The sequence below is a fragment of the Myiozetetes cayanensis genome, unplaced genomic scaffold, assembly GCF_022539395.1.
Source record: "Myiozetetes cayanensis isolate MyiCay16 unplaced genomic scaffold, myiCay2020 scf30, whole genome shotgun sequence".
Taxonomy (NCBI): Eukaryota; Metazoa; Chordata; class Aves; order Passeriformes; family Tyrannidae; genus Myiozetetes; species Myiozetetes cayanensis.
The window spans coordinates 2,108,855-2,134,123 of NW_026087522.1; the positions used below are offsets into that span (position 1 = coordinate 2,108,855).

At 53.3% G+C, this 25,269-nt stretch overlaps 2 protein-coding genes across 6 annotated transcripts in view; one reads left to right on the forward strand and one right to left on the reverse strand.

The window, feature by feature from the left end:
- The window catches only part of XPO7 (exportin 7), a 35,642-nt gene extending 16,436 nt beyond the window's left edge, over window positions 1-19,206 (reverse strand). The window contains exons 1-12 of one of the 5 annotated variants that reach the window (XM_050325699.1): window positions 19,095-19,137; window positions 16,491-16,573; window positions 11,369-11,515; window positions 9,740-9,833; window positions 8,966-9,132; window positions 7,797-7,889; window positions 5,562-5,666; window positions 4,000-4,165; window positions 3,367-3,440; window positions 2,035-2,154; window positions 1,431-1,577; window positions 450-622 (exon numbers count right to left, since the gene is read on the reverse strand). In XM_050325699.1, coding sequence (XP_050181656.1) covers window positions 450-622; window positions 1,431-1,577; window positions 2,035-2,154; window positions 3,367-3,440; window positions 4,000-4,165; window positions 5,562-5,666; window positions 7,797-7,889; window positions 8,966-9,132; window positions 9,740-9,833; window positions 11,369-11,515; window positions 16,491-16,573; window positions 19,095-19,122 — 1,397 coding nt within the window. In that variant the 5' untranslated portion in view covers window positions 19,123-19,137. Of the gene's footprint in view, window positions 1-449; window positions 623-1,430; window positions 1,578-2,034; window positions 2,155-3,366; window positions 3,441-3,999; window positions 4,166-5,561; window positions 5,667-7,796; window positions 7,890-8,965; window positions 9,133-9,739; window positions 9,834-11,368; window positions 11,516-16,490; window positions 16,574-16,691; window positions 16,765-17,648; window positions 17,916-19,094 lie in introns of those variants that run through there. The other 4 variants (XM_050325698.1, XM_050325701.1, XM_050325700.1 and 1 more) reach the window with 4 other exon arrangements.
- Window positions 19,207-20,719: 1,513 nt separating this feature from the next.
- DOK2 (docking protein 2) lies at window positions 20,720-24,764 on the forward strand. Its single transcript, XM_050325798.1, is given in 6 exon segments — window positions 20,720-20,797; window positions 21,846-22,136; window positions 22,762-22,843; window positions 22,846-22,869; window positions 23,197-23,378; window positions 23,845-24,764. Coding segments are annotated over 6 exon segments (1,485 nt in total). The 5' UTR covers window positions 20,720-20,734; the 3' UTR covers window positions 24,688-24,764.
- Window positions 24,765-25,269: the final 505 nt, after the last annotated feature.

The following is a 25,269-nucleotide window of genomic DNA, read 5'->3' on the forward strand; positions in this document are numbered from 1 at the left end:
CTCACGAAACTTCCGTGTTTGTGGCTGCTTGTAAAGGAAAACTGGAGAGGCAAACACACCAGAGCCTGGTGTGACAGTCATGGAAACATGGAATGGTTTGGAAGGGAAGAGACCTTAAAATCATCTGGTTCCACCTCCTGCCATGGGCAGGGACACCTTCCACTAGTCCAGGTTGCTCCAATCTGGCCTTGGACACTTCCAGGGATGGGGCAGCCACAGGGCCTCCCCACCCACCCAGCCAAGAATTCCTTCCTAATATTCAACCTAAATCGATCCTCTCTGTCTGTGGGAAGCCAATCCCCCTTGTCCTGGCACTCCAGGCCCTTGGAAATAATCTCTCTCCATCTTTGCTGTAGGGAAGGCCACAGTTCGGTCACCCCAGAGCTGAACAACCCCAAATTCCCTCAGCCTTTCCTCACAGGGCAGCAGCTCCACCCCTCTGCCCTCACCTGAGGATGATGTGCACGGATTCCAGGCGGGATGTGATGTAGGCTTTGGTGACCTCAGGGGTGTAGGTCTCCAGCATGTGGGGCTCGGTGGCCTTCACGTAGGGCACGGACGCTGCCAGGCGCTGCCACAGGCTCAGCAGGTAGTGAACACTGTTGGGAGCAAACTCCCAGTGCTTCCAGAGGGAAAGGGAAGGGAAGGAAAAAAAAACCAAACCCAGGGAGTTACGATCTGGATTATTTTACCCAGGTTGTTTTCATAGGTTTGGGTTGGAAGGGACCTCAGAGCTCAGCTCCTTCCACTCCCCATGGACAATGAACCTGCCACTGGACACAGCAGCATCTGAAAGCTTTAAGGGCCTGGCTGCCAAATTAACAAGGAATTTCAGTGCACACCTGGATTCAGGGGCATTATCAGCACTCAGGGAGATAATCCTGAGCTCCCAGGACATGGAGCTGAGCCTCCAGTCCCCAACCACCGCTGAGCTCGTGCTGCTCAGCTCCCCACACCCCCCCTGCAGCTCAAAGCTGCTTCCAGATATCCAAATTTAACAAACAAAGGCATTATCTGGGCTGTACCATGTTCTGAACCCTGCCCTGTGCAGGGGGGTGGTTACAAGCTCGATACCCCAGTGGAAAACTCAGTGGGAATATGGCTTGATATTCCTATTACTGGCAATCCCTGAGACTGCCTTCGAACAGTGAAGTGAGACACAGTTCTAAAAATAAGCCTGATTTAACAGGTTGGGGTTTTTTTCTCTCTGCTAGGATTTGGAAAGCCTCTGGAGGCATGGCAACTCTGCCTTCCCCCACAGGCTGCTCGGGCTCCATTCAGCGGGAATTCTCAGGATAATCAAGGCTACCCCACAGGATTCTCTGAGAGGGGTTTGGGGCAAAACCGAGGTGAATTAAGGGGCAGAGAACAGAGCAGAGTGGTGTGATTTTTGTTTCAAGGGGAGACAGGGGAAGGAAAGGCATCTGTACCTGCAGGCTGGTCACGGTGAAGTTGGCAATGAGCCGGATGACCTCGGGGTAGTTCTCCACCTTCACCAGCTCTCCTAGTTGGTAATTGCTTTTCAACCGCGCCAGCAATCGGCAGAACTCGTGGTAGTTGTTGGGGTCTGACAAGCTCTGAGAGGAGGAAAAGGGGAGAGGAACTGAGGAACAGCTCAGCAGTCACCTGGAAGGGGCTCAGATTGCCACAGAGCCACACAGGCTGGAAGAGACCTCCACGATCACCAAGTCCAACCCTTGGATTCCACTCCCACTCAATAAACCGGCTCAGGAAGGGCCACGTCCACTCGTGTTTCGGACACTTGCAGGGATGGTGACTCCACCACTGCCCTGGGCAGCTTGGTCCTGTGCCAAAGTACTTTCCCAGTGAAGGAATTTTACCTAATATCTAACCTGAACCTTCCTTGGCCGAGAAAAGGAAGAGAGCAGCAAGACATTGCACCCTTCTCCCCTTTGCCAAGTTGTTGTTCTGCCTTTGGCCATGATCAAGCACGACATGGATATTGGAGGTGTTTTTGGTGGAGAAATACGATGAAGAGGAAGCAGAGCCCCAGTTTCCACCTGCAACACCCACCTGGGGGTTTTCCAGTATCCGTTTGACTCCATCAACGAGATGAGACAAGAACTTTGCCCGCTCGGCGTTGTTGAAGAGGGATCTGCGAACGGAGGCGATCTGCACCAAGCAGGACAAAACCTGCAGGGGCAGAGGGCACAAACAGGAAAACAGGGATTAGGACAACCAAAGGAGCAGCAGGCTTCCTCCTCAGGGCAGGTCTGATGCTCCTTGGTGTGTGACACAACAGCTGCAGGTTTGTGATTTTGGGTAGAAAGGGATTACAGTGGAGAGAGTCACTCAAAGGAACAGCTCCATCCTAGTAGCACAGAATCAGGGCCTCCTTTTCTCCAAACTCTGCTCCCAAAATGCTGGAATTCCTTCAGATGAAGAACTGAAAATACACTGGGACTGGCTGGGAATGCTGAGAAATGTAACACAGACTTGGGAAAGTATTCCAGGGGATAAAAGAGCGACAAGAAACAGAATTAATTTGTTCTCAACCCAAACCTCTGAAATTTAAATCCAGAGGAAACTCCAGGGTGCAGCAGGAAGAGGCTGGTGAAGAGGACTGTGAAGAGCAGGGGCAGTTAGTTATGAGCAGCACCTGCAATCCCAATCCAGAGGTAAATCCCACCCCTTGGACCAGTGCAAGGCCTCCCTGCTCACTCCTGCTGGTTCCGGCAGTCACAGAGGCAGGAGAATTAAATTGCTCCTTGTTAACCAAAAAAAAGTCTCACACTTCAAACCTCTCACGAATATTTGAGGCTCTAAATTCAGAATTGGCCAATAACCCTCCACCATTAACGAGCAGTGGTGTCTCCATGGAAAACAAAATCCTTCCCTCTGTAGCCAAAGGGCTTGTTTTCCTTGCAGCTTTAATTATGGGAAATATTTCTCAGGCAGATAAATGGCTGGCAGGCAATCTTTTCTTTTTTTTTCTTTTTTTTTTTCCCAATAAATAATCCAACTTTTAGTTCAGCTGTGCTATTGGCCCTTTCATCCAAGTGGGACATGGCCTAGTTTTAAAGTAGGGAAGGAGAAATTCCATCCCTCAGGGTGTTCCCAGGCTTCCTACCTACTACTCCTAGTGTGGTTTTAGGATCCAGCAGGAGCTTCCCTCTGAAACAGGACTGAGCAGGCAGACTCCATGTGAGGCCAAAACAGGTTGGAATTGCAGCAAAAACTGCTCTGAGGGCAAATCCAGACCCTGCAGATGCTCCTAAAAAACCGTCAACAGCAGCACTTGGACACTTCAGCACAAGCCAAGTCAAACTGTGGCACCTGAACCACCAGTGAATCCTCCCCCCACAGGAATCTACAAACCCTTCCTGGAAGGAAAACTGGACTTACCAGAGGAGAAAATGACGGAGGGATGGAATGATAGAGATCAAAAAACAACTGAAGGGTCGAAGAATCCAAGAATGCTGCAATACAAAAGAGCATTTTACCTCCATTTACTGCCTTCCACAGGTCCAGGGCTTATTTATCATCAAAGCCAATGGATCTGCCACACAAAGTATCCCAAACCCAAGAAAATTTCCAAAGGATTTTGTGGGTTTTTTCCACACAAATGCCTTTCCTAGAAATAAAGGAACCAACCCACTGGCACTTGGAACTGAGGGAGAACGACAGGGAAGTATTTTAGGAACACAATCTGTGCAAGTGCCTGGTGAGAACAGAGAGGATGTGGAGAACAGGTGCCAAATTATGTTACTGATATATTTAAAAATAAAATAAAAAAACATAACAAAAACATAAAAAACCCCACAGTTTCCTGTTCTTTGAACTGGGAGGTGTAAGACTAGAAGGGTAGAGGGAGTCAAGATAACCCCACCCCAATGAATTGTGTGATCCTCCCCTTCCCTTACCACTAAGGAAAAGCTGGATTTACCCTGTGGAATTCCACGCACACGTTTTTATGGAGCACAGAGAAGGACTGAGCAGGTCCCTCTGGGATTCTGCGGATTCCTGCATCCCAGTTACCTGATCTCCAACTGGTTGGGATCTGCACAGTGCAAAGATCATCCGAGGACTCATCTGTGGAGGTGCCAATGAAATCAAAGTTCAGGCAGTTGTGGGTGAGCTTGAGGAGCTGCATGAGCAGCCCATGCTGGCTTTCATCGTTCAGGTTCAGGTTCTTCCCAGAAGCCTGGAAAACACACGGGATTAAGGCAGGAAAAGGAGGGGGGAGGAAAAAAAAAAATCAAAGCCAGGTGGCAGCTGAGTTTTTCGGGGCAGGGTTGGAGCTGAAGCAGGAGGTGGCAACACGAGGGTGGCGTGGCACAGGCACCAGGCGTGTTTTTAGGGGAGGGGTTGGCACGAGCACGTTCCAGGCTTTCCAGGAGATGGATAAACAGGCAGCACTTCCCTTCCTGCTGCTCTGAGCCGCACAGGGAGCAGCTGCCAGGTCTGATATCTGGCAGATAAGGAAGTTCCTACTCAGGTGAAACACAGGGACACGTTTGCTGCCTCACAGGAGGGAATCCTGCTGCTCCAGCACGGCCTCCCAGGGAAATGAGGAGCTGCTCCAGGCAGGGAAAGCATGGATACCCCTCAGGTGATATGGAATTCAGGGTCATGCCACTGCAGTTTCAACACAGCACCGTGGTCTGTGCTCCTGGCCAGCCCATCTACCCTTGGTATTGTCACTCAACTCAACTTATTCCAGCTTTAAATCAACTTATTCCGGGTTAAATCCATTGGAAGGAGCGTTTGGGGCACAAGGTGGGATTTTGGAGGTAAAAAGCTGAAAGAAAAGCAGGTTTGGGGTAAAAAGCAGAAAGAAAACCTGCTTTTCTGGGGGTCAAGCCAACCCTGCTATTTATTTATCAATATTTATCATGGGTTCAAATATCAAATTTTTCCTTTATTATTTAAAGTGTGTTTATTTTTATTATGTATTTACATAACATATATTTTACATAACATGTCTTTTTATACCACATCAAGGAATATTAAATCAAGGAATTTGGCTCAAATCAGTGAACTTGGTTTCATTTTTATATAACACAGATTTATATTTAATAGAGATTTTAAATAATATGGATTTCTATGTCATACCTCTTTTAATATATATACAATGTATATATAGTATAGAGATATACTATATATCTTTTATATATAGATATACTATACATTTAATATATAGGTATACAATATATATATCTAGATATATAATATATACTTTATATCTAGATACACAATATATATTTTACATCCAGATACACAATATATATTTTATATAGATATACAATACATGTTTTATATAGATACAAAATTAGCTAGCTATAAAATATATATCTTATATAGAACATATAAATATATTTATTAAATATTTTTATTATATTTATTAATGGTTTTACTTGGTTTATTTATTGATTTATTTAGACATAAAATTTCCTTAATAAGCCCAAGTTTTTCTGGAAAAACAAGTCCAGAACCCAGTGTCCAGGACAAGAAAGCTCCTTCCAGGAGGGAATTCCAGCCCCAAAGGTGTTTCCCCTCCACTCAGCCCCCAATACAGAGATGCCAAGTCCCTTCCTCACCTGTTTCAGTAAACTGCAGGACAGGTTGAAAATGTCAAATAAAGAGGAATCCCGGAAGGAAGAGGCAATTTTCCTGTGCTTGGTCAGTGGGTGGGTTGTATCCGCCTGGGCAGAGGGAAAAGCAGCTCAGAACTCGTGGAATGGGAGCAGCAGAACCAGCAGGATCCCTGGGGAGCAGTGGGATGGCAAGGTTTCCCTCCCCAGAGCCACCTAAAGCAGGGGGATTTGCCAGCATGGGATAATTCCATGGATAAACTCCTATTCCTGGCTGGGCAGTGGCTTTTCCACCTCCAATCCTTTCCCTGCCGGGCTGGGTTTACTCCTAATTCCGCTTCAACCTCTCCCAAATCGGGAGCAGTGGCACTTGGGGACTCTGGGAGCTTGAACTGGGAATTCCAAAGGCTCCAATCCCACCTGGAGGTGCTGGGAACACACGGGGACAAAGGCCTAGCAATGAAAACTCCCCCTCCTGAACCTGCACAGAGGAGAAGTGAACTCCGAGCAGATTAAGCAGTGACAGCCAGCTCGGGCTTTGTGCTGTGCAGAGCAAAACTGGACCTAAACCTGCCCAGTGTTCTCAGACTGAATTATTGCTCAGCTCAGACTATTCACATTTCAGGGTCTTCAGGAAAATCTCACTTGTTTTCTGGCCTGGTGAAAATGAGCATTTTCTTTTCCTTCACCATGAGGTCACAGGGCTTAAATCAGGGAATCTGGTTTAAATCACTGAACTGGGCTTAAATCAGTGAATTTCGTTTAAATCAGGGAATTTGGCATAAGCAGAGAACTTGGTTTAAATCAGGGAATATGGCTTAAATCCCTGAACTGGGTTTAAATCAGGGACCTGGGCTTAACTCAGGGAACTCCAGTCCCTCAGCACCTCCAGGCAAGTCTGTGCAGGTTGAAAAGTGACACTTGAGAAGTTCATTGTACATTATAAATTATACTATTATATTGTATAATAACATATTATAATATTATCTATAATGCTATATTATATATAGATATATTTATATATCATAATACACTACTATACAATATTATATATATTTAAAAACCAAACTTCTTTTCATCCTTGCTGACAGACACATCCTAACTTATAGGGATTTATATAAATTTATATTTAAAAAACCAGACTTGTTTCCATCCTTGCTGTAAGGAAGTGAAGGACCAGCCCTCTGTGGAGATGAAATTTGGGTTTTACAAAAGTCTAGGCCAGGAAATGGCAAATCAAAAGACTGGATCAAGATTTAGGAGGAGATCTGCAGGGCAGGATTTCCTCCTTGAGGAATTAAAGTGATTTGGGGCTCTGAAATGGAGGCAGAAAACATTTAAATTTGATTTAAAGCATTTGAGCTTAAGGCTGGGGAAGTTGAGAGGGGCTGAACTCCAGCAAGTCCAGCAGAGGGAACTGGGGAAGGACAAAACCTTCTCCTCCATTTCCAGTCCTGAGAACAATTTAATCACCCTCCAAATCCCACTCAGGGATTCCTCCAATGCCTGGATTAATATCCCAGGAAAATTAAAGGTTAGTTACTGAGCAAGGTATTAAATCAAAACACTTGGTTACACCTGGTTTTCTCAGGAAAATCAGGGATTTCACGGATATTGTGACCCTCCTGCTGCCTCGGGACCTTCAGGGGAGCTGGTTTTGCTGTTGGAAAAAGGATGTAATCTGGGACAGCAGCAGGTGAAGCCGCTCATTCCCACTTCCAAGAGGCAGCACAACCTCAGAGGGCCTCCTAAAACCAAGGAGCCAACCTGGGAAGTACCTGTTTAAGGGACTGAGCCCCAAGAAAGCAGCAGGAGCTGAGGGAACTGGGGGAGTTCCAGGAGCTGGGAACTCTGGGAAATGCACTCCTGGATGAAATCAGGGATGGTTCAAAAACCTGGCCCGATTTGCTGACTCCTCCGTTTCATCTCCCTGCTCAGCACGGAGGGACTGACAACACAAGGGCTTAGTCCTCACTGGGTAGGTCTGGCTTTATCCCTCAGCCTGGCTCTGTTCCCACTCCATCCCAGAAACCCCCCCAGGAACACAGGAGCGGATGGGAGATGCCAGTGAGATGAGAGGATTCCTCGGGACAGGAGCTCTGAGAGTCCTTCCCTGAGGGGACAGTGACACACACAGCAGGGAACCCCCCCAAAACAACCCCCGCATGGCAACAGAAACCCCAAAGAAAACCCCAAAGGAGGCGGGACACGACAATATGAATGAGAAAATTGGACACTTACTTCACTGAGGAAGGCTGTAGCACTTACTTGATTAATCTCATTCGTTAGTTGGGACAGGATTGTCACTCCTATGATGCAGTGCTCTACACTGTCCTGGGGGGGAAAGCACAGGCACAGGCTCAGCTCAGGGCTTTGTTAAGCTCGGCTTTCTGCTGGGAAAACTTCTTGTCTAAAAATGTTTTATCTTCAGTTTTATCAGTGGAACAAAAAACCCAAATTTTGAATTTAATTTTGAATTTAATTTAAAATTTAATCTAAAAATTAATTTTGAATTTTGAATTTAATGTAAAATTTAATTTAGAATTTAATCTCAAGTTTAATTTGAATTTAATTTCAAATTTAATTTCAAATATCAAATTTAATTTCAAATTTAATGTCAAATTGAATGCCAAATTGAATTTCTAATTTAATCTCAAATTTAATTTTAAATTTAATTTCTAATTTAATTTCTAATTCAATCTCAAATCTGATTTCTAATTTAATTCCGAATTCAATCCAGAATCTAATTTCTAATCTAATTCCGAATTCAATCCAGAATCTAATTTCTAATTTAATTTCTAATTTCATGCCAAATTTAATTTACATTTCAATTTCAAATTTAATTTCAAATTCGATTTCGAATTTAATTTTAAATACTGCAAAGGGTTCTAAAGAGCTCAGGAACATGAGGCAACAAAAATAGGCTCCTTAACTGAATATTTTAATCAGCATTTTTGTGTTATGCCATAACTCTGAAAAGAATTTATAAGAACCAGAAATTAATCACTTCTCCTCCAAATTTGAAATTATAAGAACTAGAAATCCCCAAATTTCAAATTGTAAGAACTAGAAATAAATCCCTGCTTCCACAATTTCAAATTCTAAGACCTAAAAATCCCCATATTTCAAATTCTAAGAACCTAAAAATCCCCAAATTTTAAAATATAATAACTAAAAATAAATTCCTTCTCCTCAAATTTTAAACTGTAAGGACTAGAAATGAATCCCTGCTCCCCCAAACGCTGGATTCTAAGGAGTGATGTGTCCTTTGCAGCTGCTTGTCCTTGGGAAGCCCCAAATTCCACCAGCAAACCCCCCGGCCGGAGGGCCCGGAAATTCAACGCAAACCGAGCGAGAACTCCCCGGGCTTTCCGCCGGTATCCCGGGAAGTTGTGACGCCAAGATCCGACCTGGAGGAACCTGGTGACGTCGGTGATGACGTTCCTGAAGACGTACTCGTCCTTCTGGCAGTCGAACCAGCCCAGCTTGGTGATCCTGGCATAGAGCTGGATCAGCGCCTGCGTGACGAACGTCGCCAGCTTCGGCCTCGTGGCCAGGTAGTTGAGCACATAATTCCCTGGAAAACACGGCAGCACAGGGAATGATGGCACGGGGAGCTGAGCTGGGAGGGGGTTTTAAGGAAGTTTAAGGGGTTAGAGGTAAAGGTTGACCCTTTATTTGTGGCTTCTGGAGGGGTTGGAAATGGGGGGGTCCCACCCCTCGAGCCTGAGTTGTTGGTACCATCCGTTCTTGGTACCCTCAGCTGTTTGTGCCAAAAATCGTGGAATTGATTAAAAATCTAAAAATTAAGGTTGGAAAAGCCCTCTGGGACCATCCAGTCCAACCATCAACCACAAACCATTTTCCTCCAAGTGCCACAGCCAGACTTTTTTTGGACAATTCCCGGGATGGGGATCCCAGCACCCCTTCCCATGCCTGACCACCCTTTACAGGAGGTGGAATCCTCTCTCCTTGGAGGAAAGGATCCATCCACCACTCCCAAAGAAAGAGCAGGGAGAGATTTTGATCCTCCAAACACTATTTCAGAGACCCGTAAAGGACTTTCAGTTCTGATTTCAGAAGAGGCAATTTTACCATTCCAAAGGAAATCTGTCCAATCCCAGTGGTTTATCCACCAGACCCAGGTATTCCCAGGAATTTGGCGGGAAGGATTCCATACTTACGGATATCTATTCGCTGCTCCAGCGGCAGGGGGTTGTTTGTGCGTGACACCAGTTTGGTAAGGCAGGTGGCTGCCAGTAACTGGGAGTAGGAGGACTGGGAAGAGGGAGAAAACAAACCCAAAACACAAAAAAGAGAATTTAATTGCACAGTTCAGATTGAGCAGCACCGGGTTTTAATGGATTTTTTTAAGGGATTTTAAGGCTAATTCCTCTGTGAATATTTGAGTTTAAAGCATTCTTTTAATTGGTCTAAATATTCTATACAGAATTGTTATTATTATCATTATTTATATGTATTTATTATATGTTTTTATAGACACTAAATTAAAACAAATTAGACTTGAAGCAGCAAAAGCTTAAAGAGCAAAACACAATGGAAGCAGAACTGCAAAAATAGTCAAAATCCGTGAAGTTTCCTAAAATTCCACGCCTGGAATTATCCCAGGAGTGTGTTAAGATACATCAAGGAACATGTAGAGCTTGCCCAGGTTAAAATGTATTTCTTATGGACCACCCAGCTCTGATCTAATTGATGGAATTCAGGCACCTAAACCCCCTGGCTGGTCCCACTCCCTAAGTTACAGCCAGGGAATGACAGGCATTTTGCCTGTAATATATAGGACTGGACAAAGTTTGGGATCAATGCAGGAAAGCTCTTTATTCCAATATTCCCAAGGCCTGTGGGTACGAAGGGAGTCAGATCCCAGAACGAACAGAAACCCCAAATTTGGAGGGAGAACGGATCCCACTCAGGATTAAACTGGGCTTCAGGACCTTTCCTTGAAAATACACAGCATCATTTGTCCTGAGGTAAACCAGCTCCTCGTTCCCACCGGAAAAGCTTCCAATCAAAAGTTTGCTTGGAACCCACTGGGCTTCAAATGTAACGAGAAGTGAAGTTTTGGGGAAGTCTGCCGAGCCTTTCACGTCCATCTCCTTTCCCTCCTCCCAGAGAACTCGACTCTTCCCAACAGTTTAAACACTTCCTACTTCATGGACAAGGCTCCAATCTGGCAGCAGGGAAGCTGGATGCACATCCTGCCGAAGGATCATGCGGCAAAGCCGCTTGGAACGTGATTTATGCTGATTCCAAGTGTAAGACCAAGCGGCCACTTCACAGGGAGAAAGCTCCGGGATTTACTGCCGGCACCGTTCCCACCCTTTCTGCCACACTAATTCCACAGCACATGATCCACGATGGGGTTTTTTTCCCGTCTGTTTTAAACTGCTGGATTATTAAGACAACACTATGGCAGGGGCCAGATTTCCAAGGCAACATTCCAGAAGGAGCCCTGTTGGCTTTACCTCCTCGGAACCTCCCTGCACACGCCGTTTTCCCCTATGGAGAAGCCGCTCCTTCGTTCCCACGGGGCTGGGATTTCAACTTAAGGCCCGACAGGTCTGGGTGGGAGCCTGTGAGAACCCAGCAGGGCCCACGAGGCATTAAACCAACCCCACAGCAGCAGCAAAATCAGCTTTTTTTTGGGAAGGGCACTGGCTGCTCCCAAACTGCCATCCGGGGGCACAGGTGTGGAATACTAACACCCTGCTCCAGCCCTTGGGGGGGGATTTCCCTCCTGGGTGCCCCCATCCAGGGCGGATTTGGGGCAGCAGGTGGGTTGTACATACACTGCCTCTCTCGAGGAGCAGCTGGCACTTGCTCAGGCAGTCGGGGCTGTTGGTGAACTCCACCAGGGCTTTCTCCGCCTGCAGCCGCGTTGCCGTGTCCGTGGTCTCATACAGCTGCTTGCACAGGTTCTCTAGCTGGGCCAGGCTCTGGAAAACAGGGACACACTCCATTTAGGAACGGGGAAGTGGGGGCAGGTGAGTTCTGCAGCACCTCAGGTATGTGTGTGTGTGTTTACACACAAACATGTTTAACTCTGCTGATGGCAAAGGGACAAAGGCGCTCAGCTCCGAGTCGGTTCTTCCACTGAACTCCTGGAATTCCCTGCACAGGGATTTCCCAGCCACCTCTCACACCTGACAAAGCATCACCTGGCCTCCCCATTTTCACCTTTTCCATGGAATCACAGACTGGACTGGGTTGGAAGGGAACTTAAAGCCCATCCCGTTCCATCCCCTGCCATGGGCAGGGACATCTCCCACCATCCCAGGTTGCTCCAACCCGGCCTTGGACACTTCCAGGGATCCAGAGGCAGCCACAGCTTCTCTGGGCACATTCCACTAGAGCTCAACATGCCAGGACAGTGGGATCACCTGAAACCTTCTCCATCCCCAGATCCCCGTGGCAGGAAGGGCTGAAGGGCACCACGGTGCCTTCGAGTCCCCAAACCATTGGAAGGGAAACAAAACCAGCCAGCAGATTCTGTGTGCTCAGACAACTGGAAAAGATCTGCCCTGAGCCCTGATCCAGGCAGATGGTTTCCCCCAGTGAAATCTGAGGTGTCCTAGTTAAAAAAAAAAAAAAAAAAAAAAGTGCCTTTGCAGTCAGATAAGAAACATTCCCTGGGGTTTGTGCCGCTGGATTAAGAACCAGGTGCTTCCACCTGCACACGCCGGGGTGTTCCAGGGGTCAAGTGTGACAAGCACAGCGTGGTTTTGTGCTGTTAGGAAAAGAAGGATAATAATGACTGCCTCCTTTATTTTTGGAGGAGAGGCTGTTATGCAAATCCAAGTCCTGGCTGGGATCAGCCAGTGGATCTGTGTTCCCATCAGGGCACAGCCGAGTGCCTTCCCAACACAGCACGGCAATTCCAGGCCAAAACCACACCAAGGGGGGAGATTTTTGCTGCCAGGATCATCACCAGATGAAAAGAAACACAGAGAGGAACCAGAAGATCCCCCCTGAGCCTCCTTTTCTCCAGGCTGAGCTCCCCTAGCCGCTCCTGGTGCTCCGGGACCTTCCCCATCTCCTGGACACAAATCCCTGGGAAGCAGTTCCACCAGCCTGGCAGGACAACAAGGAACCACAGCCCACAACACACTAAAACTCTGTTTGAAAAGGTCCCGAGTTTGTAACATTTTCCCATCCCTGTGCACTGATTCCTGGAGGAGCCCAGGGAAGGGCTTTCCCTGCAGTTTTGTTCCCACCTCCCAACGCCGATTCCCTGCGACTCCCGTGCCTCGGTGGCTGCTTTTGTGTGACAGTGGCTGTGACAAAACCCCCTTGTTTGTGCCAGTGCCTGCTCCGTGCCAGCCTTCCCGCAGATCCCAGTTAACTCCCTCGGAGCCAGAGGGAACACAGCACAACGGAACAGCTCCCAAAGTCCCAGAGAACAGCCCGTGTGCCGTGTGGAGATCTGGCACCGGGGACACAGAGGAATGACACCGTGGGCATTAAAAAGCAGAATTCCTGAAAAAAAGCCAAAAAGTTGAATCCACCCAGGATTTAAACGTATTTTTAATGCCTCTGACTGGGCAGTGTCAGCTGTCCCAGGGAATCCTTGATCCTCTTCCTCATGGGATCCCTGGATATGGAGCTCAGAGGGGGCTGTGGGATGGGGGGCATATAAAGACACAAGGAGAGGCACCAAAGCCTGTGAGGGCAGCTCCGAGGGGAAGCTGAACCCCAAACTTGGCAGTTCTCATCCAATATTTCCTGCTTGTAAATGGTAATCTTATTATTTTTTTATTTTAATGGGCTCAAATACCCACACACAAAAACCAAAACACCTCCCTAGATTCCTGAGAGCTGTAATCCAACCAAATCCGTTTCTCCAATGGAAACCCTTCACAGGTAACTTTTGGGAATGTCTCACCAATAAACTGCTCCCTTTTGTTCCTTAACTTGTATTATTAAGCAGAGCCAGTTGAGCTGCCCAGATGCTGCCATTCCAGGTGCAAAACGTTGGATTTTCAAGACATTTTAACACTGGCAGGAACAACCAGGCTCATTCCAGGCTGGAAAGCCGGACGTGAGCCGGAGTGAGGAGCAGCAAGTCCTTGGGCAGCGCCTTCTCCTTCAACCAAGATAAAAAAAATACCATTTCCAGGACGATTATGCTGGGCTGGAGCTCTGGGGGGGCCAGATAAGGAGCAAAGCATGAGACAGCAGGGGCTGGAACAGGGACACTCTGGATCCTGCTGGCACCACAGGCCTGGGCTGGCACAGGATGGGAAGGGATGTGCCCGGAGAACCGAAAGGAAAACCAGCACTGGGTGGAATTCCAACAAAGCCAGACTTGTGCTGTGGAATCATGGAATGGTTGTGGAATCATGGAAGGGAGACTAAAATCATCCAATTCCATGGGCAGGGACACCTTCCAGTATCCCAATTGCTCCAACCTGCCTTGGGACACTTCCAGGGATCCAGGGGCAGCCACAGTTTCTCTGGGAATTCCATCCCCACCCTCACAGGGAAGAACTTCTTCCCAAAATCCAATTTAAACCTTCCCTTGTTCAGCTCACAGCTCTGGGAACAGATCAGCATCTCTTACTCCTTCTCCTCCAACATTTTATGTCTAAGGAATATCAATTATGGAGCCAGGTTGGGAAAGCTGGGGAGGTTCGCCTGGAGAAGGGAAGGATCCAGGGAGACCTGAGAGCCCCTTCCAGGGCCTAAAGGGGCTCCAGGAGAGTTGGAGAGGGACTGGGGACAAGGGATGGAGGGACAGGACACAGGGAATGGCTTCCCAGCCATTATCAAGGGCCAGAGGAGAAACAACAGAGCGAGCATTTTCCAGCCGGGTGTCCTTGGACTATAACTCCTGTAATCTCTGTGTTCACAAACACTGCCCCTGGTGACACCGGGCCACAGAGTTTTCCAGCGGGAATTCCACCAAAACACCCGGGATGACACAGCCACGAACACCCCCGGCCAGTGGGAATAAAGAGGGAGAAATGGGAGTCAAAGGGATGGGATGTGGAAGGAGCCAGGTGAAGGATGAGCCCCCTAGAAAGAGGGAAAGAAAAGATGGGGCCCCCAGAAGGAACGAGAGACATTTGGGGAAAATATCCCTGCAGGACACCCAGAAATCCCCGGCATCTCCTCGATATCCCTACACAGATGGAATGAAACCATGAGGAATTATGGAAAAATCAGTCCTCTGAAGTTCCCTCATGACTTCCAAGGTTCCCTCTGGGACCCCCAAAGTCCCCTCCAAGCACTGGCTGAGGGCACCAGGAATAAACCTCTCTCATGAACTGCTTTTAAGCCCCCCAAAGTTTGGATCCTGACCTGCCCTCCCGCCCTATCCCTCCAGCTTCCAGCTGAAATCCAGCTGGCAATTCCACAGCTCTGGGGCTGAGCATCCGAGCAGCAAAGTTTCAAAAGGCACATCACTTAAATAATTAAATTTAAAACGGGGCTCATTTGCAAAAGGAACGCTGCCAGCCTCTATTTTTAGCCAAACCAGTGTTTCCACCTCCCCAGGTCCACAACATTCCCTTGGGCCATTCCAAGAGAAACCCAAGTCCTTAATAAGTTTTTCAGGGACAAAGGGGGGGGGGGAAGGGGAAAAAGTTTGAAGGAAAAGAAAGACAAATAAGGAATTTGAAGTGATTTGCAGTCAGGCAGCACTGGGGACTCTTTCACCCAGGTGCCAAGTGGGAATCACGGATCCTGGTCTCCAGGGTTTCCTCTGGAGCAAGATGGAATTCCTAAAGCCAAAGTGGGGTTGAAAAAAAAAAAAAAAGAGATCCTTTGGAATAAGTCAGAAATGGAAAAATCAGGGATTGGGGAAGGAAAAGACATCCAAGCTTGAGTCCAACCATTCCCCAAGGCCACCAATGACCATCCCCAGGTGCCACATCCACCATGGAATTTAAATCCCTCCAGGACACCCTGTTACCCCTCAGTATCCCAAATTTCTCTCCACAAGGAAGTGAAAGAAGGCAAAGATGGGAGAAATCTGTTTCCAAAGGGAAAAAAAAAAAAAAAGTGGGAATGGGATTCATTTTTGCCCACAGAGTGATGACACTTCCTTGCTTCCCTCCATCTCTGCTCCCAGAAGGCTCAACTTTCCAACAGGAGCTGGAAAAGCCCAAAATACCAATTCCAAGCAAGGTCAAAAGAGCTTTTTTTTTTTTTTTTTTTAAGTGGAAAAAGTCGGTGTAGAACAATTTCCTCGAGGGGTTTTCTTTGCAGCCACACAGATCATCTGATTCCTCCTGCTCCTGTATCCCTGTCACTGCATCCTTTGTTCCCTGGGAAAGCACCACGGGCAGCTCCAGGCACGCAATTCCCACCAAACACTGGGAGCGGGGGGGAAGGATCACTCACAGTTCTCGGAATTCCCAATTTTATGGAGATGAAAACATGATATTCTCATTCATTACAGCCTTAAAAGTTTGTCTTTTATCCTTTTCTGCTGCTCCACAAGGAAAAGTGAAGAACTTTAGCTGGGATAGGGTCCAGAAAAATGGGATTGGGCTTCATCACTCCAGGGAAAACCCATAAAAAATGGGATTGGGCTTCAGCACTCCAGGTAGAAATCCATTGAAAATGGGTATGGGTTTTATCACACCAAGTACAAATCCATAAAAAATGGTTGGGGGTTTTTAAGTACAAATCCCTTAAAAAAGGAATGCTGGGCTCCACCACACTTGGTGCAACTCCAGGAGTTCCAAATGCCTGTTCCCACTAAACCAAGACCCACTCCCAAGGCACATTCCATGGAAAGAGCCCTCTGAGGGTGGGCATCTCCCCATGGATAACCACTGGATAACCCCACAGCTGCTGGGATGGGACGGGGGGGGGGTCTGAGCCCAAACTGTGCCCAGAATCCAGAGTTATGGGCTCTGGGGAGAACCCCCACCAATAATCTCATTTATTAATTAACCCACAAACCTCCAGCAGCCACAAAAATCCCTGTTTGGGAGGGAATGTCACACTCTGCTCCCTGGAGGAAAACTCAGAGCTGCAGCTTTTGCCTGGAGAGAAAAAATCCTGGAATCACTGAGTGGTTTGGGGTGGAAGGGACTTCAAATTCATCCTATTCCACCCCCTGCCATGGGCAGGGACACCTTCCAGCATCCCAATTGCTCCAACCTGGCTTTGGACACTTCCAGGGATCCAGGGGCAGCCACAGCTTCTCTGGGAATTCCATCCCAGCCCCTCATCACCCTCACAGGGAAGAATTCCTCCCCAATATCCCACCTAAACCTTCCCTTGTTCAGCTCTGGGAACAGACCAGCATCCCTTATTCCTTCTCCTCCAACATTTTACGTCCATTTTCAACTCCATCTGTCCCGTTCAAGGAGCTCCTGGAGCTGCAGGTGCTTTAAATTCCTCGCCAGCTCCCTCTTTTTCCTCCCGTGGAACATCTCCCAAAGCCCTGCTGTTAAACTTTAACCACTCTGGACGCGCAGCTCGAGCCTCCCCTCGCTCAACCCAACGTTCCCACAAGGAAAACCCAGGATTTCAAGCAGTCTGGGAGCAGCTTAGTGCCTAAACCACAGGTCCCAGGAAGGTAGAGCTCCACCAAATCCAGGATTTGGGTTTGTTTTTACTTTCTTTCCCAGGAAAACCGTGTTTAACAATGCGGCAATTCCTCTGCTCCCCTGGGATCACCCAGGAAACATTTCCCAACACCCTCCCCAGGTTTCCCTCCTGAGTTAATAAACTGCTCACCCTTGTGGTTCACAGGGGGAGCAAGTGGAGAACATATTTATTTAAAAAGTTGCAGAGATAATAAATAACTCCCAGCCATTACAGTTTATCCAGGTTTTTGGCCACTATGCAAATCCAGCGCCAGCTCAACCAAAATATTATGCAAAAACACCCCCAGCTGCACCTATTTTTACTTTTTCTGGCCCTCACAGCGACAGCAGCGGCTCCTCAGGGGGGTTTGGGCCCTTGCAGAAGGTTTTTGGGTCCCTTTCAGGAGGTTTTGGGTCCCTCCACACCCCCTGGGAGCCACTGCCACCCCTGACTGCCCTCCTGGCTCCAGCACCACGAAATTCTCCCCGCTGGGATTCACCTCCAACACCCCTTAAAACCCTTTACCTGCACTCCAAAGTCTTCCAGGCAGCTGGAAAACAAACCCAACAGAGCCAGGGATCCCAAGGATCCCCACAAGGATGGGAATCCAGCACTGGGACCAACTCTAAAAAAACCCAGGAGAGCAGCACAGGGACAGGGATGGGGTGTGGGTGTTGGGTTCCAAAGGGGAAAAGCAGGATCTGAGTGTCCTTTTCCCACGTATTTCCCGACCAGGAATGTTGTAAAGGGGGCAAAGGGATCTTGGGGGGGGGACATGGCAGGGATGGGGGACACACACAGAGGGGACAGGGGGGACACGAGGAGAGGGGAGGGAGACACGGTGGGGACAGGGGGACATCATGGACAGGATGGGGGGACACGGGGGGGGCACAGCAGGCAGGGATGGGGGCACAGACACGGCGGGGACAGGGGGGACACACACGGAGGGTCGGAGGGACACACGGATGGATGGGGGGACACACAGGGGAGGGAACTGGGGGTACACAGGGTGGGACAGGCGGAGGATCGGCGTGGGACACAGGGGGATACACGGAGGGTTGTGGGGACACACAGAGGGCCGGGGGACACACGGTGGGTGAGCCGGGGGACACACGGCGGGAATGGGGAGGACACGGTTAGGGCCGCACGGAGGGTTGGGGGGACACGCGGAGGGCCGGGGGGGTGAGGACACAGGGATGGACGGGAGGGACACACGGCGGGGCGAGCCGGGGGTAAACACGGCGGGGCTGGAGGGGCACACGGTGGGCCGGGGGGACGCACGGAGGGTTGGGGACACACACGGAGGGTTGGGGACACACACGGAGGGCCGGGGGGACACACAGAGGGCTGGGGACGCACGAGGCTGGGACCACACGGAGGGTTGGGGACACACACGGAGGGTTGGGGACACACACGGAGGGTTGGGGACACACGGAGGGTTGGGGACACACACGGAGGGTTGGGGACACACGGAGGGTTGGGGACGCACACAGTGGGCCGGGGACGACGGAGGTTGGGGACACACACGGAGGGTTGGGGACACACACGAGGCTGGACAGGAGCTGGGGGACACACGGAGGGTTGGGGGACGCACAGGAGGGTTGGGGCACACACGTGGGCCGGGGAAGCACGGAGGGTTGGGGACACACGGAGGGTTGGGGACTCACGGAGGGTTGGGGACACGCACGGAGGGTTGGGGACACACACGGAGGGTTGGGGACACACGGAGGGTTGGGGACACACACGGAGGGCCGCCTGGGCCGCGGGGCCTGCCGTGCCGCCGCCGCCGCCGCCGCCTGGGCCGCGCGCGGGGCCTGCCGGGCCTGGCCGTGCCGGGGCTGGGCTGGGCCGCGCGGGGGAGCGGCGGGGGAAGGAGGGGGCAGTGTGGCGGGCAGGTCCCCTCCGCCCGTATGTGTGCGCACACGATGGAAGGATCCCCCGGTCCCGTGTGTTGTCCCCCGCCGCCCTCACCTGCACATGATCCGCCATCTTGCCCCATTCATGCTCCGCTCGCGCCTCCGCCCCCGCTGCGCCGGGCCCGGGCCCGCCGCGTCCGCCCCGCGCCGCCGCGCGCACCGCGCATGCCCCGCCACGCCCACCCGGCGGCGCGGGCCACGCCCACCCGGCGGCGCGGGCCACGCCCCTTCAATGCACAGATAACGCTCCCCAAACGGACTCGCCACGCCCACCCCCGCTCAAGCCACGCCTCCCCCAGGTGAAGCCACGCCCCCCCGGGCCTGCCTGCGCGAGACGTATTTTGGTCGCCCCCCCCTCCCGCAATATTTGGGGAGGCCACGCCCCGCGGCATACGCGTGTGACGTCACGGCGCTGGCGGAGGGAGGGGGGGTTTGTTGACACGGGGGTTAAAGGGGCCGCGCACCGCGGGGACAGCGGGGACACCCCGGGGACACCCGGGGACACCAGGGTGACCGGGGACACCAGTGATGACATCAGTGACACCAGTCAGACCAGTGAGACCAGGGACACCGGGGACACCGGGACACCAGTGAGACCAGTGAGACCAGTGTGACCAGGGACACCCCAGGGACACCAGCGTGGCCAGGGACACCAGTGATGACATCAGTGACACCAGTCAGACCAGTGAGACCAGTGTGACCAGGGACACCCCAGGGACACCAGTGTGACCAGGGACACCAGTGATGGCATCAGTGAGACCAGTGGGACCAGTGCCATCAGTGTGACCAGGGACACCCCAGGGACACCGGGGTGACCAGGGACACCAGGGTGACAAGGGACACCAGTGATGACATCAGTGACACCAGTGAGACCAGTCAGACCAGTGCCATCAGTGTGACCGGTGTGATCAGGGACACCCCAGTGACACCAGGGTGACCAGGGACACCAGTGGTGACATCAGTGACACCAGTCAGACCAGTGAGTCCAGTGTGACCAGGGACACCGGGGACACCAGTGTGACCAGGGACACCCCAGTGACACCAGCGTGACCAGGGACACCGGGGACACCAGTGTGACCAGGGACACCCCAGTGACACCAGCGTGACCAGGGACACCAGTGATGACATCAGTGGGACCAGTGCCATCAGTGTGACCAGGGACACCCCAGGGACACCAGTGTGACCAGGGACACCAGTGTGACAAGGGACACCAGTGAGACCAGTGCCATCAGTGTGACTGGTAAGACCAGTGACACCAGTGTGACCAGGGACACCAGTGAGAGCAGTGACACCAGTGCGACCAGTCGGTGACACCAGTGCCCCCAGTGCCGCCATGTCCCTGCACCAGTGCCTTACACCAGCAGCCTCCAGTTACCCCAGCCCGCAGACAAGCCTCGTGCCCCTGCACCAGTGCTCCCAGTGCTCCCAGTGCTCCCAGTTACCCCAGCTGCCAGACTCCCCAGTGCCCCCCCAGCCCCTCGTGGGGCTCTCGGGGCCCGCAGGAAGCCGTGGCGAGCGGAGGAAGCGGCAGAACCCAAACCACACACGTCACGTGGCGAGCCCGCCCGGCCCCCCACAGCACAGTGGGGAAGGGGGGGACACACACGGGCTGGACGGGACCCCCCGGAGCTGTGGGACACCGGGGGACACGGGGGGACAGGGCAGGACACGGCAGAGGATGCCGGAGGCGGGAGGATGGAGGAGGCGGTGGTGAAGCAGGGGGGGATCTACCTCCAGCTCCAGCAGACCTTCGGCAAGGTGAGGGGGCGTGGGGGGCACAGGGGGGGCTCGGGTGGGTGGGATATGGGGGTGTAGGAAGGGTGGGATCCACAGGGAGGTGACTGATGTGACCCCCTCGACGAGCTGGGGGGGTGACTGATGTGACCCCAAACCTGTGGTGGGTGATGGGTGTGGCCCCCAGACTCACCCAGGGTGGCTGATGTGACCCCCCCAAAGGCAGGGGGTGGCGGGTGTGACCCCCAGAGCCGCGCTGGGGTGACTGATGCAACCCCCAAAGCCTCTCTGCTTCCGTGGCTGATGAACTCAGGGTTTGGCAACCAAAGGGGAAGGAGCTCATGGGGCGTCTCCAGCTCTGTTCCCTGGTCTCACTCCCTGTGGACACGCTCCAGAGGGGATCCAGATGCCATGGGAAGGGCAGGGAAGGCAGGCAGGGTGCAGGCAGGGCGGGCAGGGCAGGAGCACACGGTGCCTGCAGCACTGGAGGGTGGAGAACAGCACAGAGGCCACCCCAATGTGGATCCCAACACCACATTCCAGGGAAAGAGAGCTGTGTTTTGGCACAGCCTGGGGGCCCAGCAGGCCCCGGAGCAGGAGCTGCCATGGAGGATGTGCTGGTTTTTGGTGCAGGACTTCCTCTATCCCCGCTTCCCCTCTGACACTGGGGCCTCCCATCCCCCCTTCCCATGAGCCCCGAATTGCTGCTCCCTGGGGGAGAGCTGGGAACTGCTTAAAAGCTGATGTTTCCAGGGAAAATGGAGGCAACAAGGAGCTGGAAGCCCTTCAGCAGCAGGGGAGGGGTTGGGCAGGGCTTTTGGGTGCTGTAGGGGAGGATCTGGATGCTGGGTGAGGATGAGGATGGGACGCTGCTGGCACCTTCCCCAGCTGGAAGAAGCCTTTGCTGTGCATCAGGGATGTTTATCCAGGGATATTTAGACCCCAGTTTACCTCCCCCCCCAAATTCTGGTCGGGCCTGGGCGAGGTGCAAAACCCCAAACGCCCAGACCCCAAGGCGATAAAAAACTGCCGGGAGAGGGTAAGAAAACCCACCGGGTTCTCCCCGTGGCAGAAGTGGAAGAAGTTCTGGGGCGTCCTGTACCGGGAGAGCTCCTGCTCCACGGCCCGCCTGGAGCTGCTGGAGGGCTCGGGGCCGGCGGAGAAACCCCGGAAAGCCGAGGGGAGCAAGAGGCTGGTCCGGCTGAGCGACTGCGTGCACGTGGCCGAGGCGGGGGGCGATGCCACCTGCCCCAGGGACACCGTCCCCTTCCTGCTGGAGACCACGGACAGGCGCTTCCTCCTGGCCGCCGACGGTGCCGAGGCGGCCGACTGGATCCAGAGGCTGTGCGAGCTGGCATTCCCGGTAGGATAACCGGGATGGCCGGGGCGGGCTCTGGGTGTGGGGTGTTGGAGAGAGTTCTGAGTGTAGGAAGGCAGGGAGCAGCTCCTTGGTTGCGGCGCACAAAATCTGTTTACAATGTTTATAGTAACATTTTATCAACACAATGTCTAACAGAATATCTAGTTGGGGTGTCTGGGAGTTACCTCACGGGTTACACCCGTCCCCAAAACCACCCATCCCCAAAACCACCGATCCCCAAAACCATCCGTCCCGTCGTCCCGCCCCCGCCCCGCCTCCCGAATTTGAGTCAGTGGTCCCAAAACCACCACCCTTTCCCCCCAGCCCTCGTCACCCTCATCATCTCTGCCCCCTCCTTGAATGGCCTCAAGAGTAGTTCTGGCGTGGCCGTATCCAACAGTGTGCCCCTGTTGTGACTTATTCCAAGCACGTTTTTCCTGAAAAAGGCATTTTTTCACCTTGCTCGAGTCTCTGTCCTCCGGAATTCTTGGCACTTTCAGGCATCTTGTATGAAAGGTGCTTAGCTAAAAGGAACTGAAAGAGCCACGCTAAGATTTTGCAGAATGTAGAGTTTGAGGCGTCAGTGCCACGCTCTGCCCTCGCTCACCGGCCGCTCTCTCCCGGGCAGAGGAGCAGGGAGGAGCAGGCAGCGGGCAGGGATGGCCCTCAGAGCTCGCTGGGCGCCGACGGAGAGTTCTCCATGGAGGAAAACTCCTGTACAGCTCCCGGGGCAAAGGTAGGCGCTGGGAAGCGGGGATGGAGCGGTGGGCTTGGGTTTGCCGGAGCGGGAGGCAGCTCTTGTCCTGCAGCACCTCACCCCCAACCTCCCCTCCTGCCTGCGCCAGGCAGCTTCCCTGTGCTTCCATGTGCTTCCCTGTGCCTCCCTGTGCTTCCTCGTGCCAGGGAGCAGCTCCCAGCGTGGCTGTGTGGTGGGAAGTCTCCCTTCCTGCTGCGGTTTGGCTTTGCGGCGCTATCGCCCACGGCCGGAGCCCTCCAGCCCTTATCGGCCGGACACTGCCCCGTGGCCGATCCCACCCTTATCCCACCCTCATCCCACCTGCAGCGGGCATGGAGCAGGACTTCGAGGTGACGGTGAGGGCCACCCAGTCGTCGCAGCGCTGCCGGCTCTGGGGCCGCTGCATCCTGCGGGCCGGGGAGGAGGCGCTGGAGCTGCGGCACCCGCAGAGCTCGGAGCTGCTCTACAGCTGGCCCTACCGCTTCCTGCGGCGCTTCGGCAGGGACAAGGTGGGTGGGCAGCAGGGCTGGGGAAGGGGCTGCGGCACGAGTGCTGTGAGGAGCGGCTGGGGTTGTTGAGCCCACAGAGGAGGAGGCTCAGGGGAGAGCTTATCCCTCTCTCCGGCTCCCTGGCAGGAGGGGAGAGCCAGGAGGGAAAACGGGCTCTGCTCCCAGGACAAGAGGGCACAGCCTTGAGCTGCCCCAGGGGAGGTTTAGGTTGAACATTGGGAAGTTCTTCACAGAGGGAGTGATCAGACCACTGGAAGGGGCTGCCCAGGGAGGGGGTGGAGTCCCCATCCCTGGAGGGGTTTAAGCAGGGCCTGGATGTGGCATCAGGGCCATGGCCTGGGCGACAAGGCGGGGTCGGGTCACAGGTTGGACTGGAGGATCTCAGAGCTCTTTTCCAAGCTCAGTGGCTCTGTGTGGATGTGGGAAGAGCGATGCAGGGACTGATGCTGCGTGTCCCTCCCCTCAGGCGACGTTCTCCTTCGAGGCGGGCCGGCGCTGCGCCTCCGGGGAGGGCAACTTCGAGTTCGACACCCGGCAAGGCAACGAGATCTTCCAGGCCATCGAGTCGGCCATCGCCATGCACCGGGGCCGGGGGGACCCCGGGGATGAAGCCACCCGGCCCCTCGTCCACTCCCGGACGCCCAGCTGGGCGCAGGGGCACGAGGAGCCCAGCGGCACCAAGGAGCCCACCCGCGAGGGGAAGGTGCCCAAAGCCAAGCCCCCCGTGGTGGTGCCCCCCGCCAGCGGCTGCTCCGGGGCCGGGGAGCCCTCCCGAGGGGCTGAGCATCCCTACGCCGAGCCCTGCGATTCCCTCCTGCGGGGGAAACCCGCCGTGCCGGGGAAGAGCTGGAAGCAGGATGCTCCGGCCAGGGCGGAGTCCGAGTACGCCGTGCCCTTCGACACCATCGCCAAAGCCCTCCTGTCCCACCCCTTCGGCAGCCTGGGGGGCCCCGAGGGGGGTCCCGACCACCCCTACAACCCCAGAGAGCCGGGGGGGTGTCCCCAGCAGCCCCCCCCGCGCCCCACGGCCGCCAAGCCCGAGCACATCTACGACGAGCCCGAGGGTCTCTCCGCCCTGCCCGTGTACGACGAGCCCGAGGAGGTGAAGGGGGAGGCGTGGAGGCTGCAGGCGGCCCCCGAGGAGCCCCCCGGGCACGACCAGCCCTACAACCCGCAGCGGGACGACTACGCCGTGCCCAAGAGACCCGTCCCGCTGCGCCAGCCCTTCCTGCTGCAGGGCAAGGAGTGGCTCGGCGACACCGACTACGACAACGTGGCCCTCAAGGTGGCCAAGAGGAATCTGCAGTGAGCGGGATGGGGAGGAGAGGAGGAAAGGACCCCCCACCCCGGCTGTCCCAGGCAGATTTATCCCGACCCCCGCAGAGCTGAGACCCCTCCCAGCTCAGCGCACCCGCGGCTGGGGTTGTGGGGGGTGGGCACGGGCATCCCTGGGGAGCGGCGGGGGACACATCTGGGCAGTGCTGGGGCACATCTGGGCAGCGGCAGGGACACATCTGGGCAGCACTGGGGCACGTCTGGGAAGCTCCGGGGCCGCGATGCGCCCACTGGAGGGCAGTGCGAGCCCACCGTAGGAGCAGCCTGTGCCCACCGATGTGGTCCCCCCGGGGCCGCACCGGCACCTGCCCCAGCGGCCCGGACGCCAAATCCCGCCCCTCGTCCCGGTCAAAGCTCGGGAACACCAGCCCTGCCCGGCGCGGACCCCCGTGCACCCCCCCAGGGATGCACATCCAGAGGCAGCTGGAGCATCCATGGGCCTGGGATGCTCAGCCTGTGCCGGCTGGGGATGCACATCCCACACCTGAGGATGGACAATCCCCAGGGATGCACATCCCACCCCCGAGAGCCCCCCGTGCCCACACGCAGCCCCCAG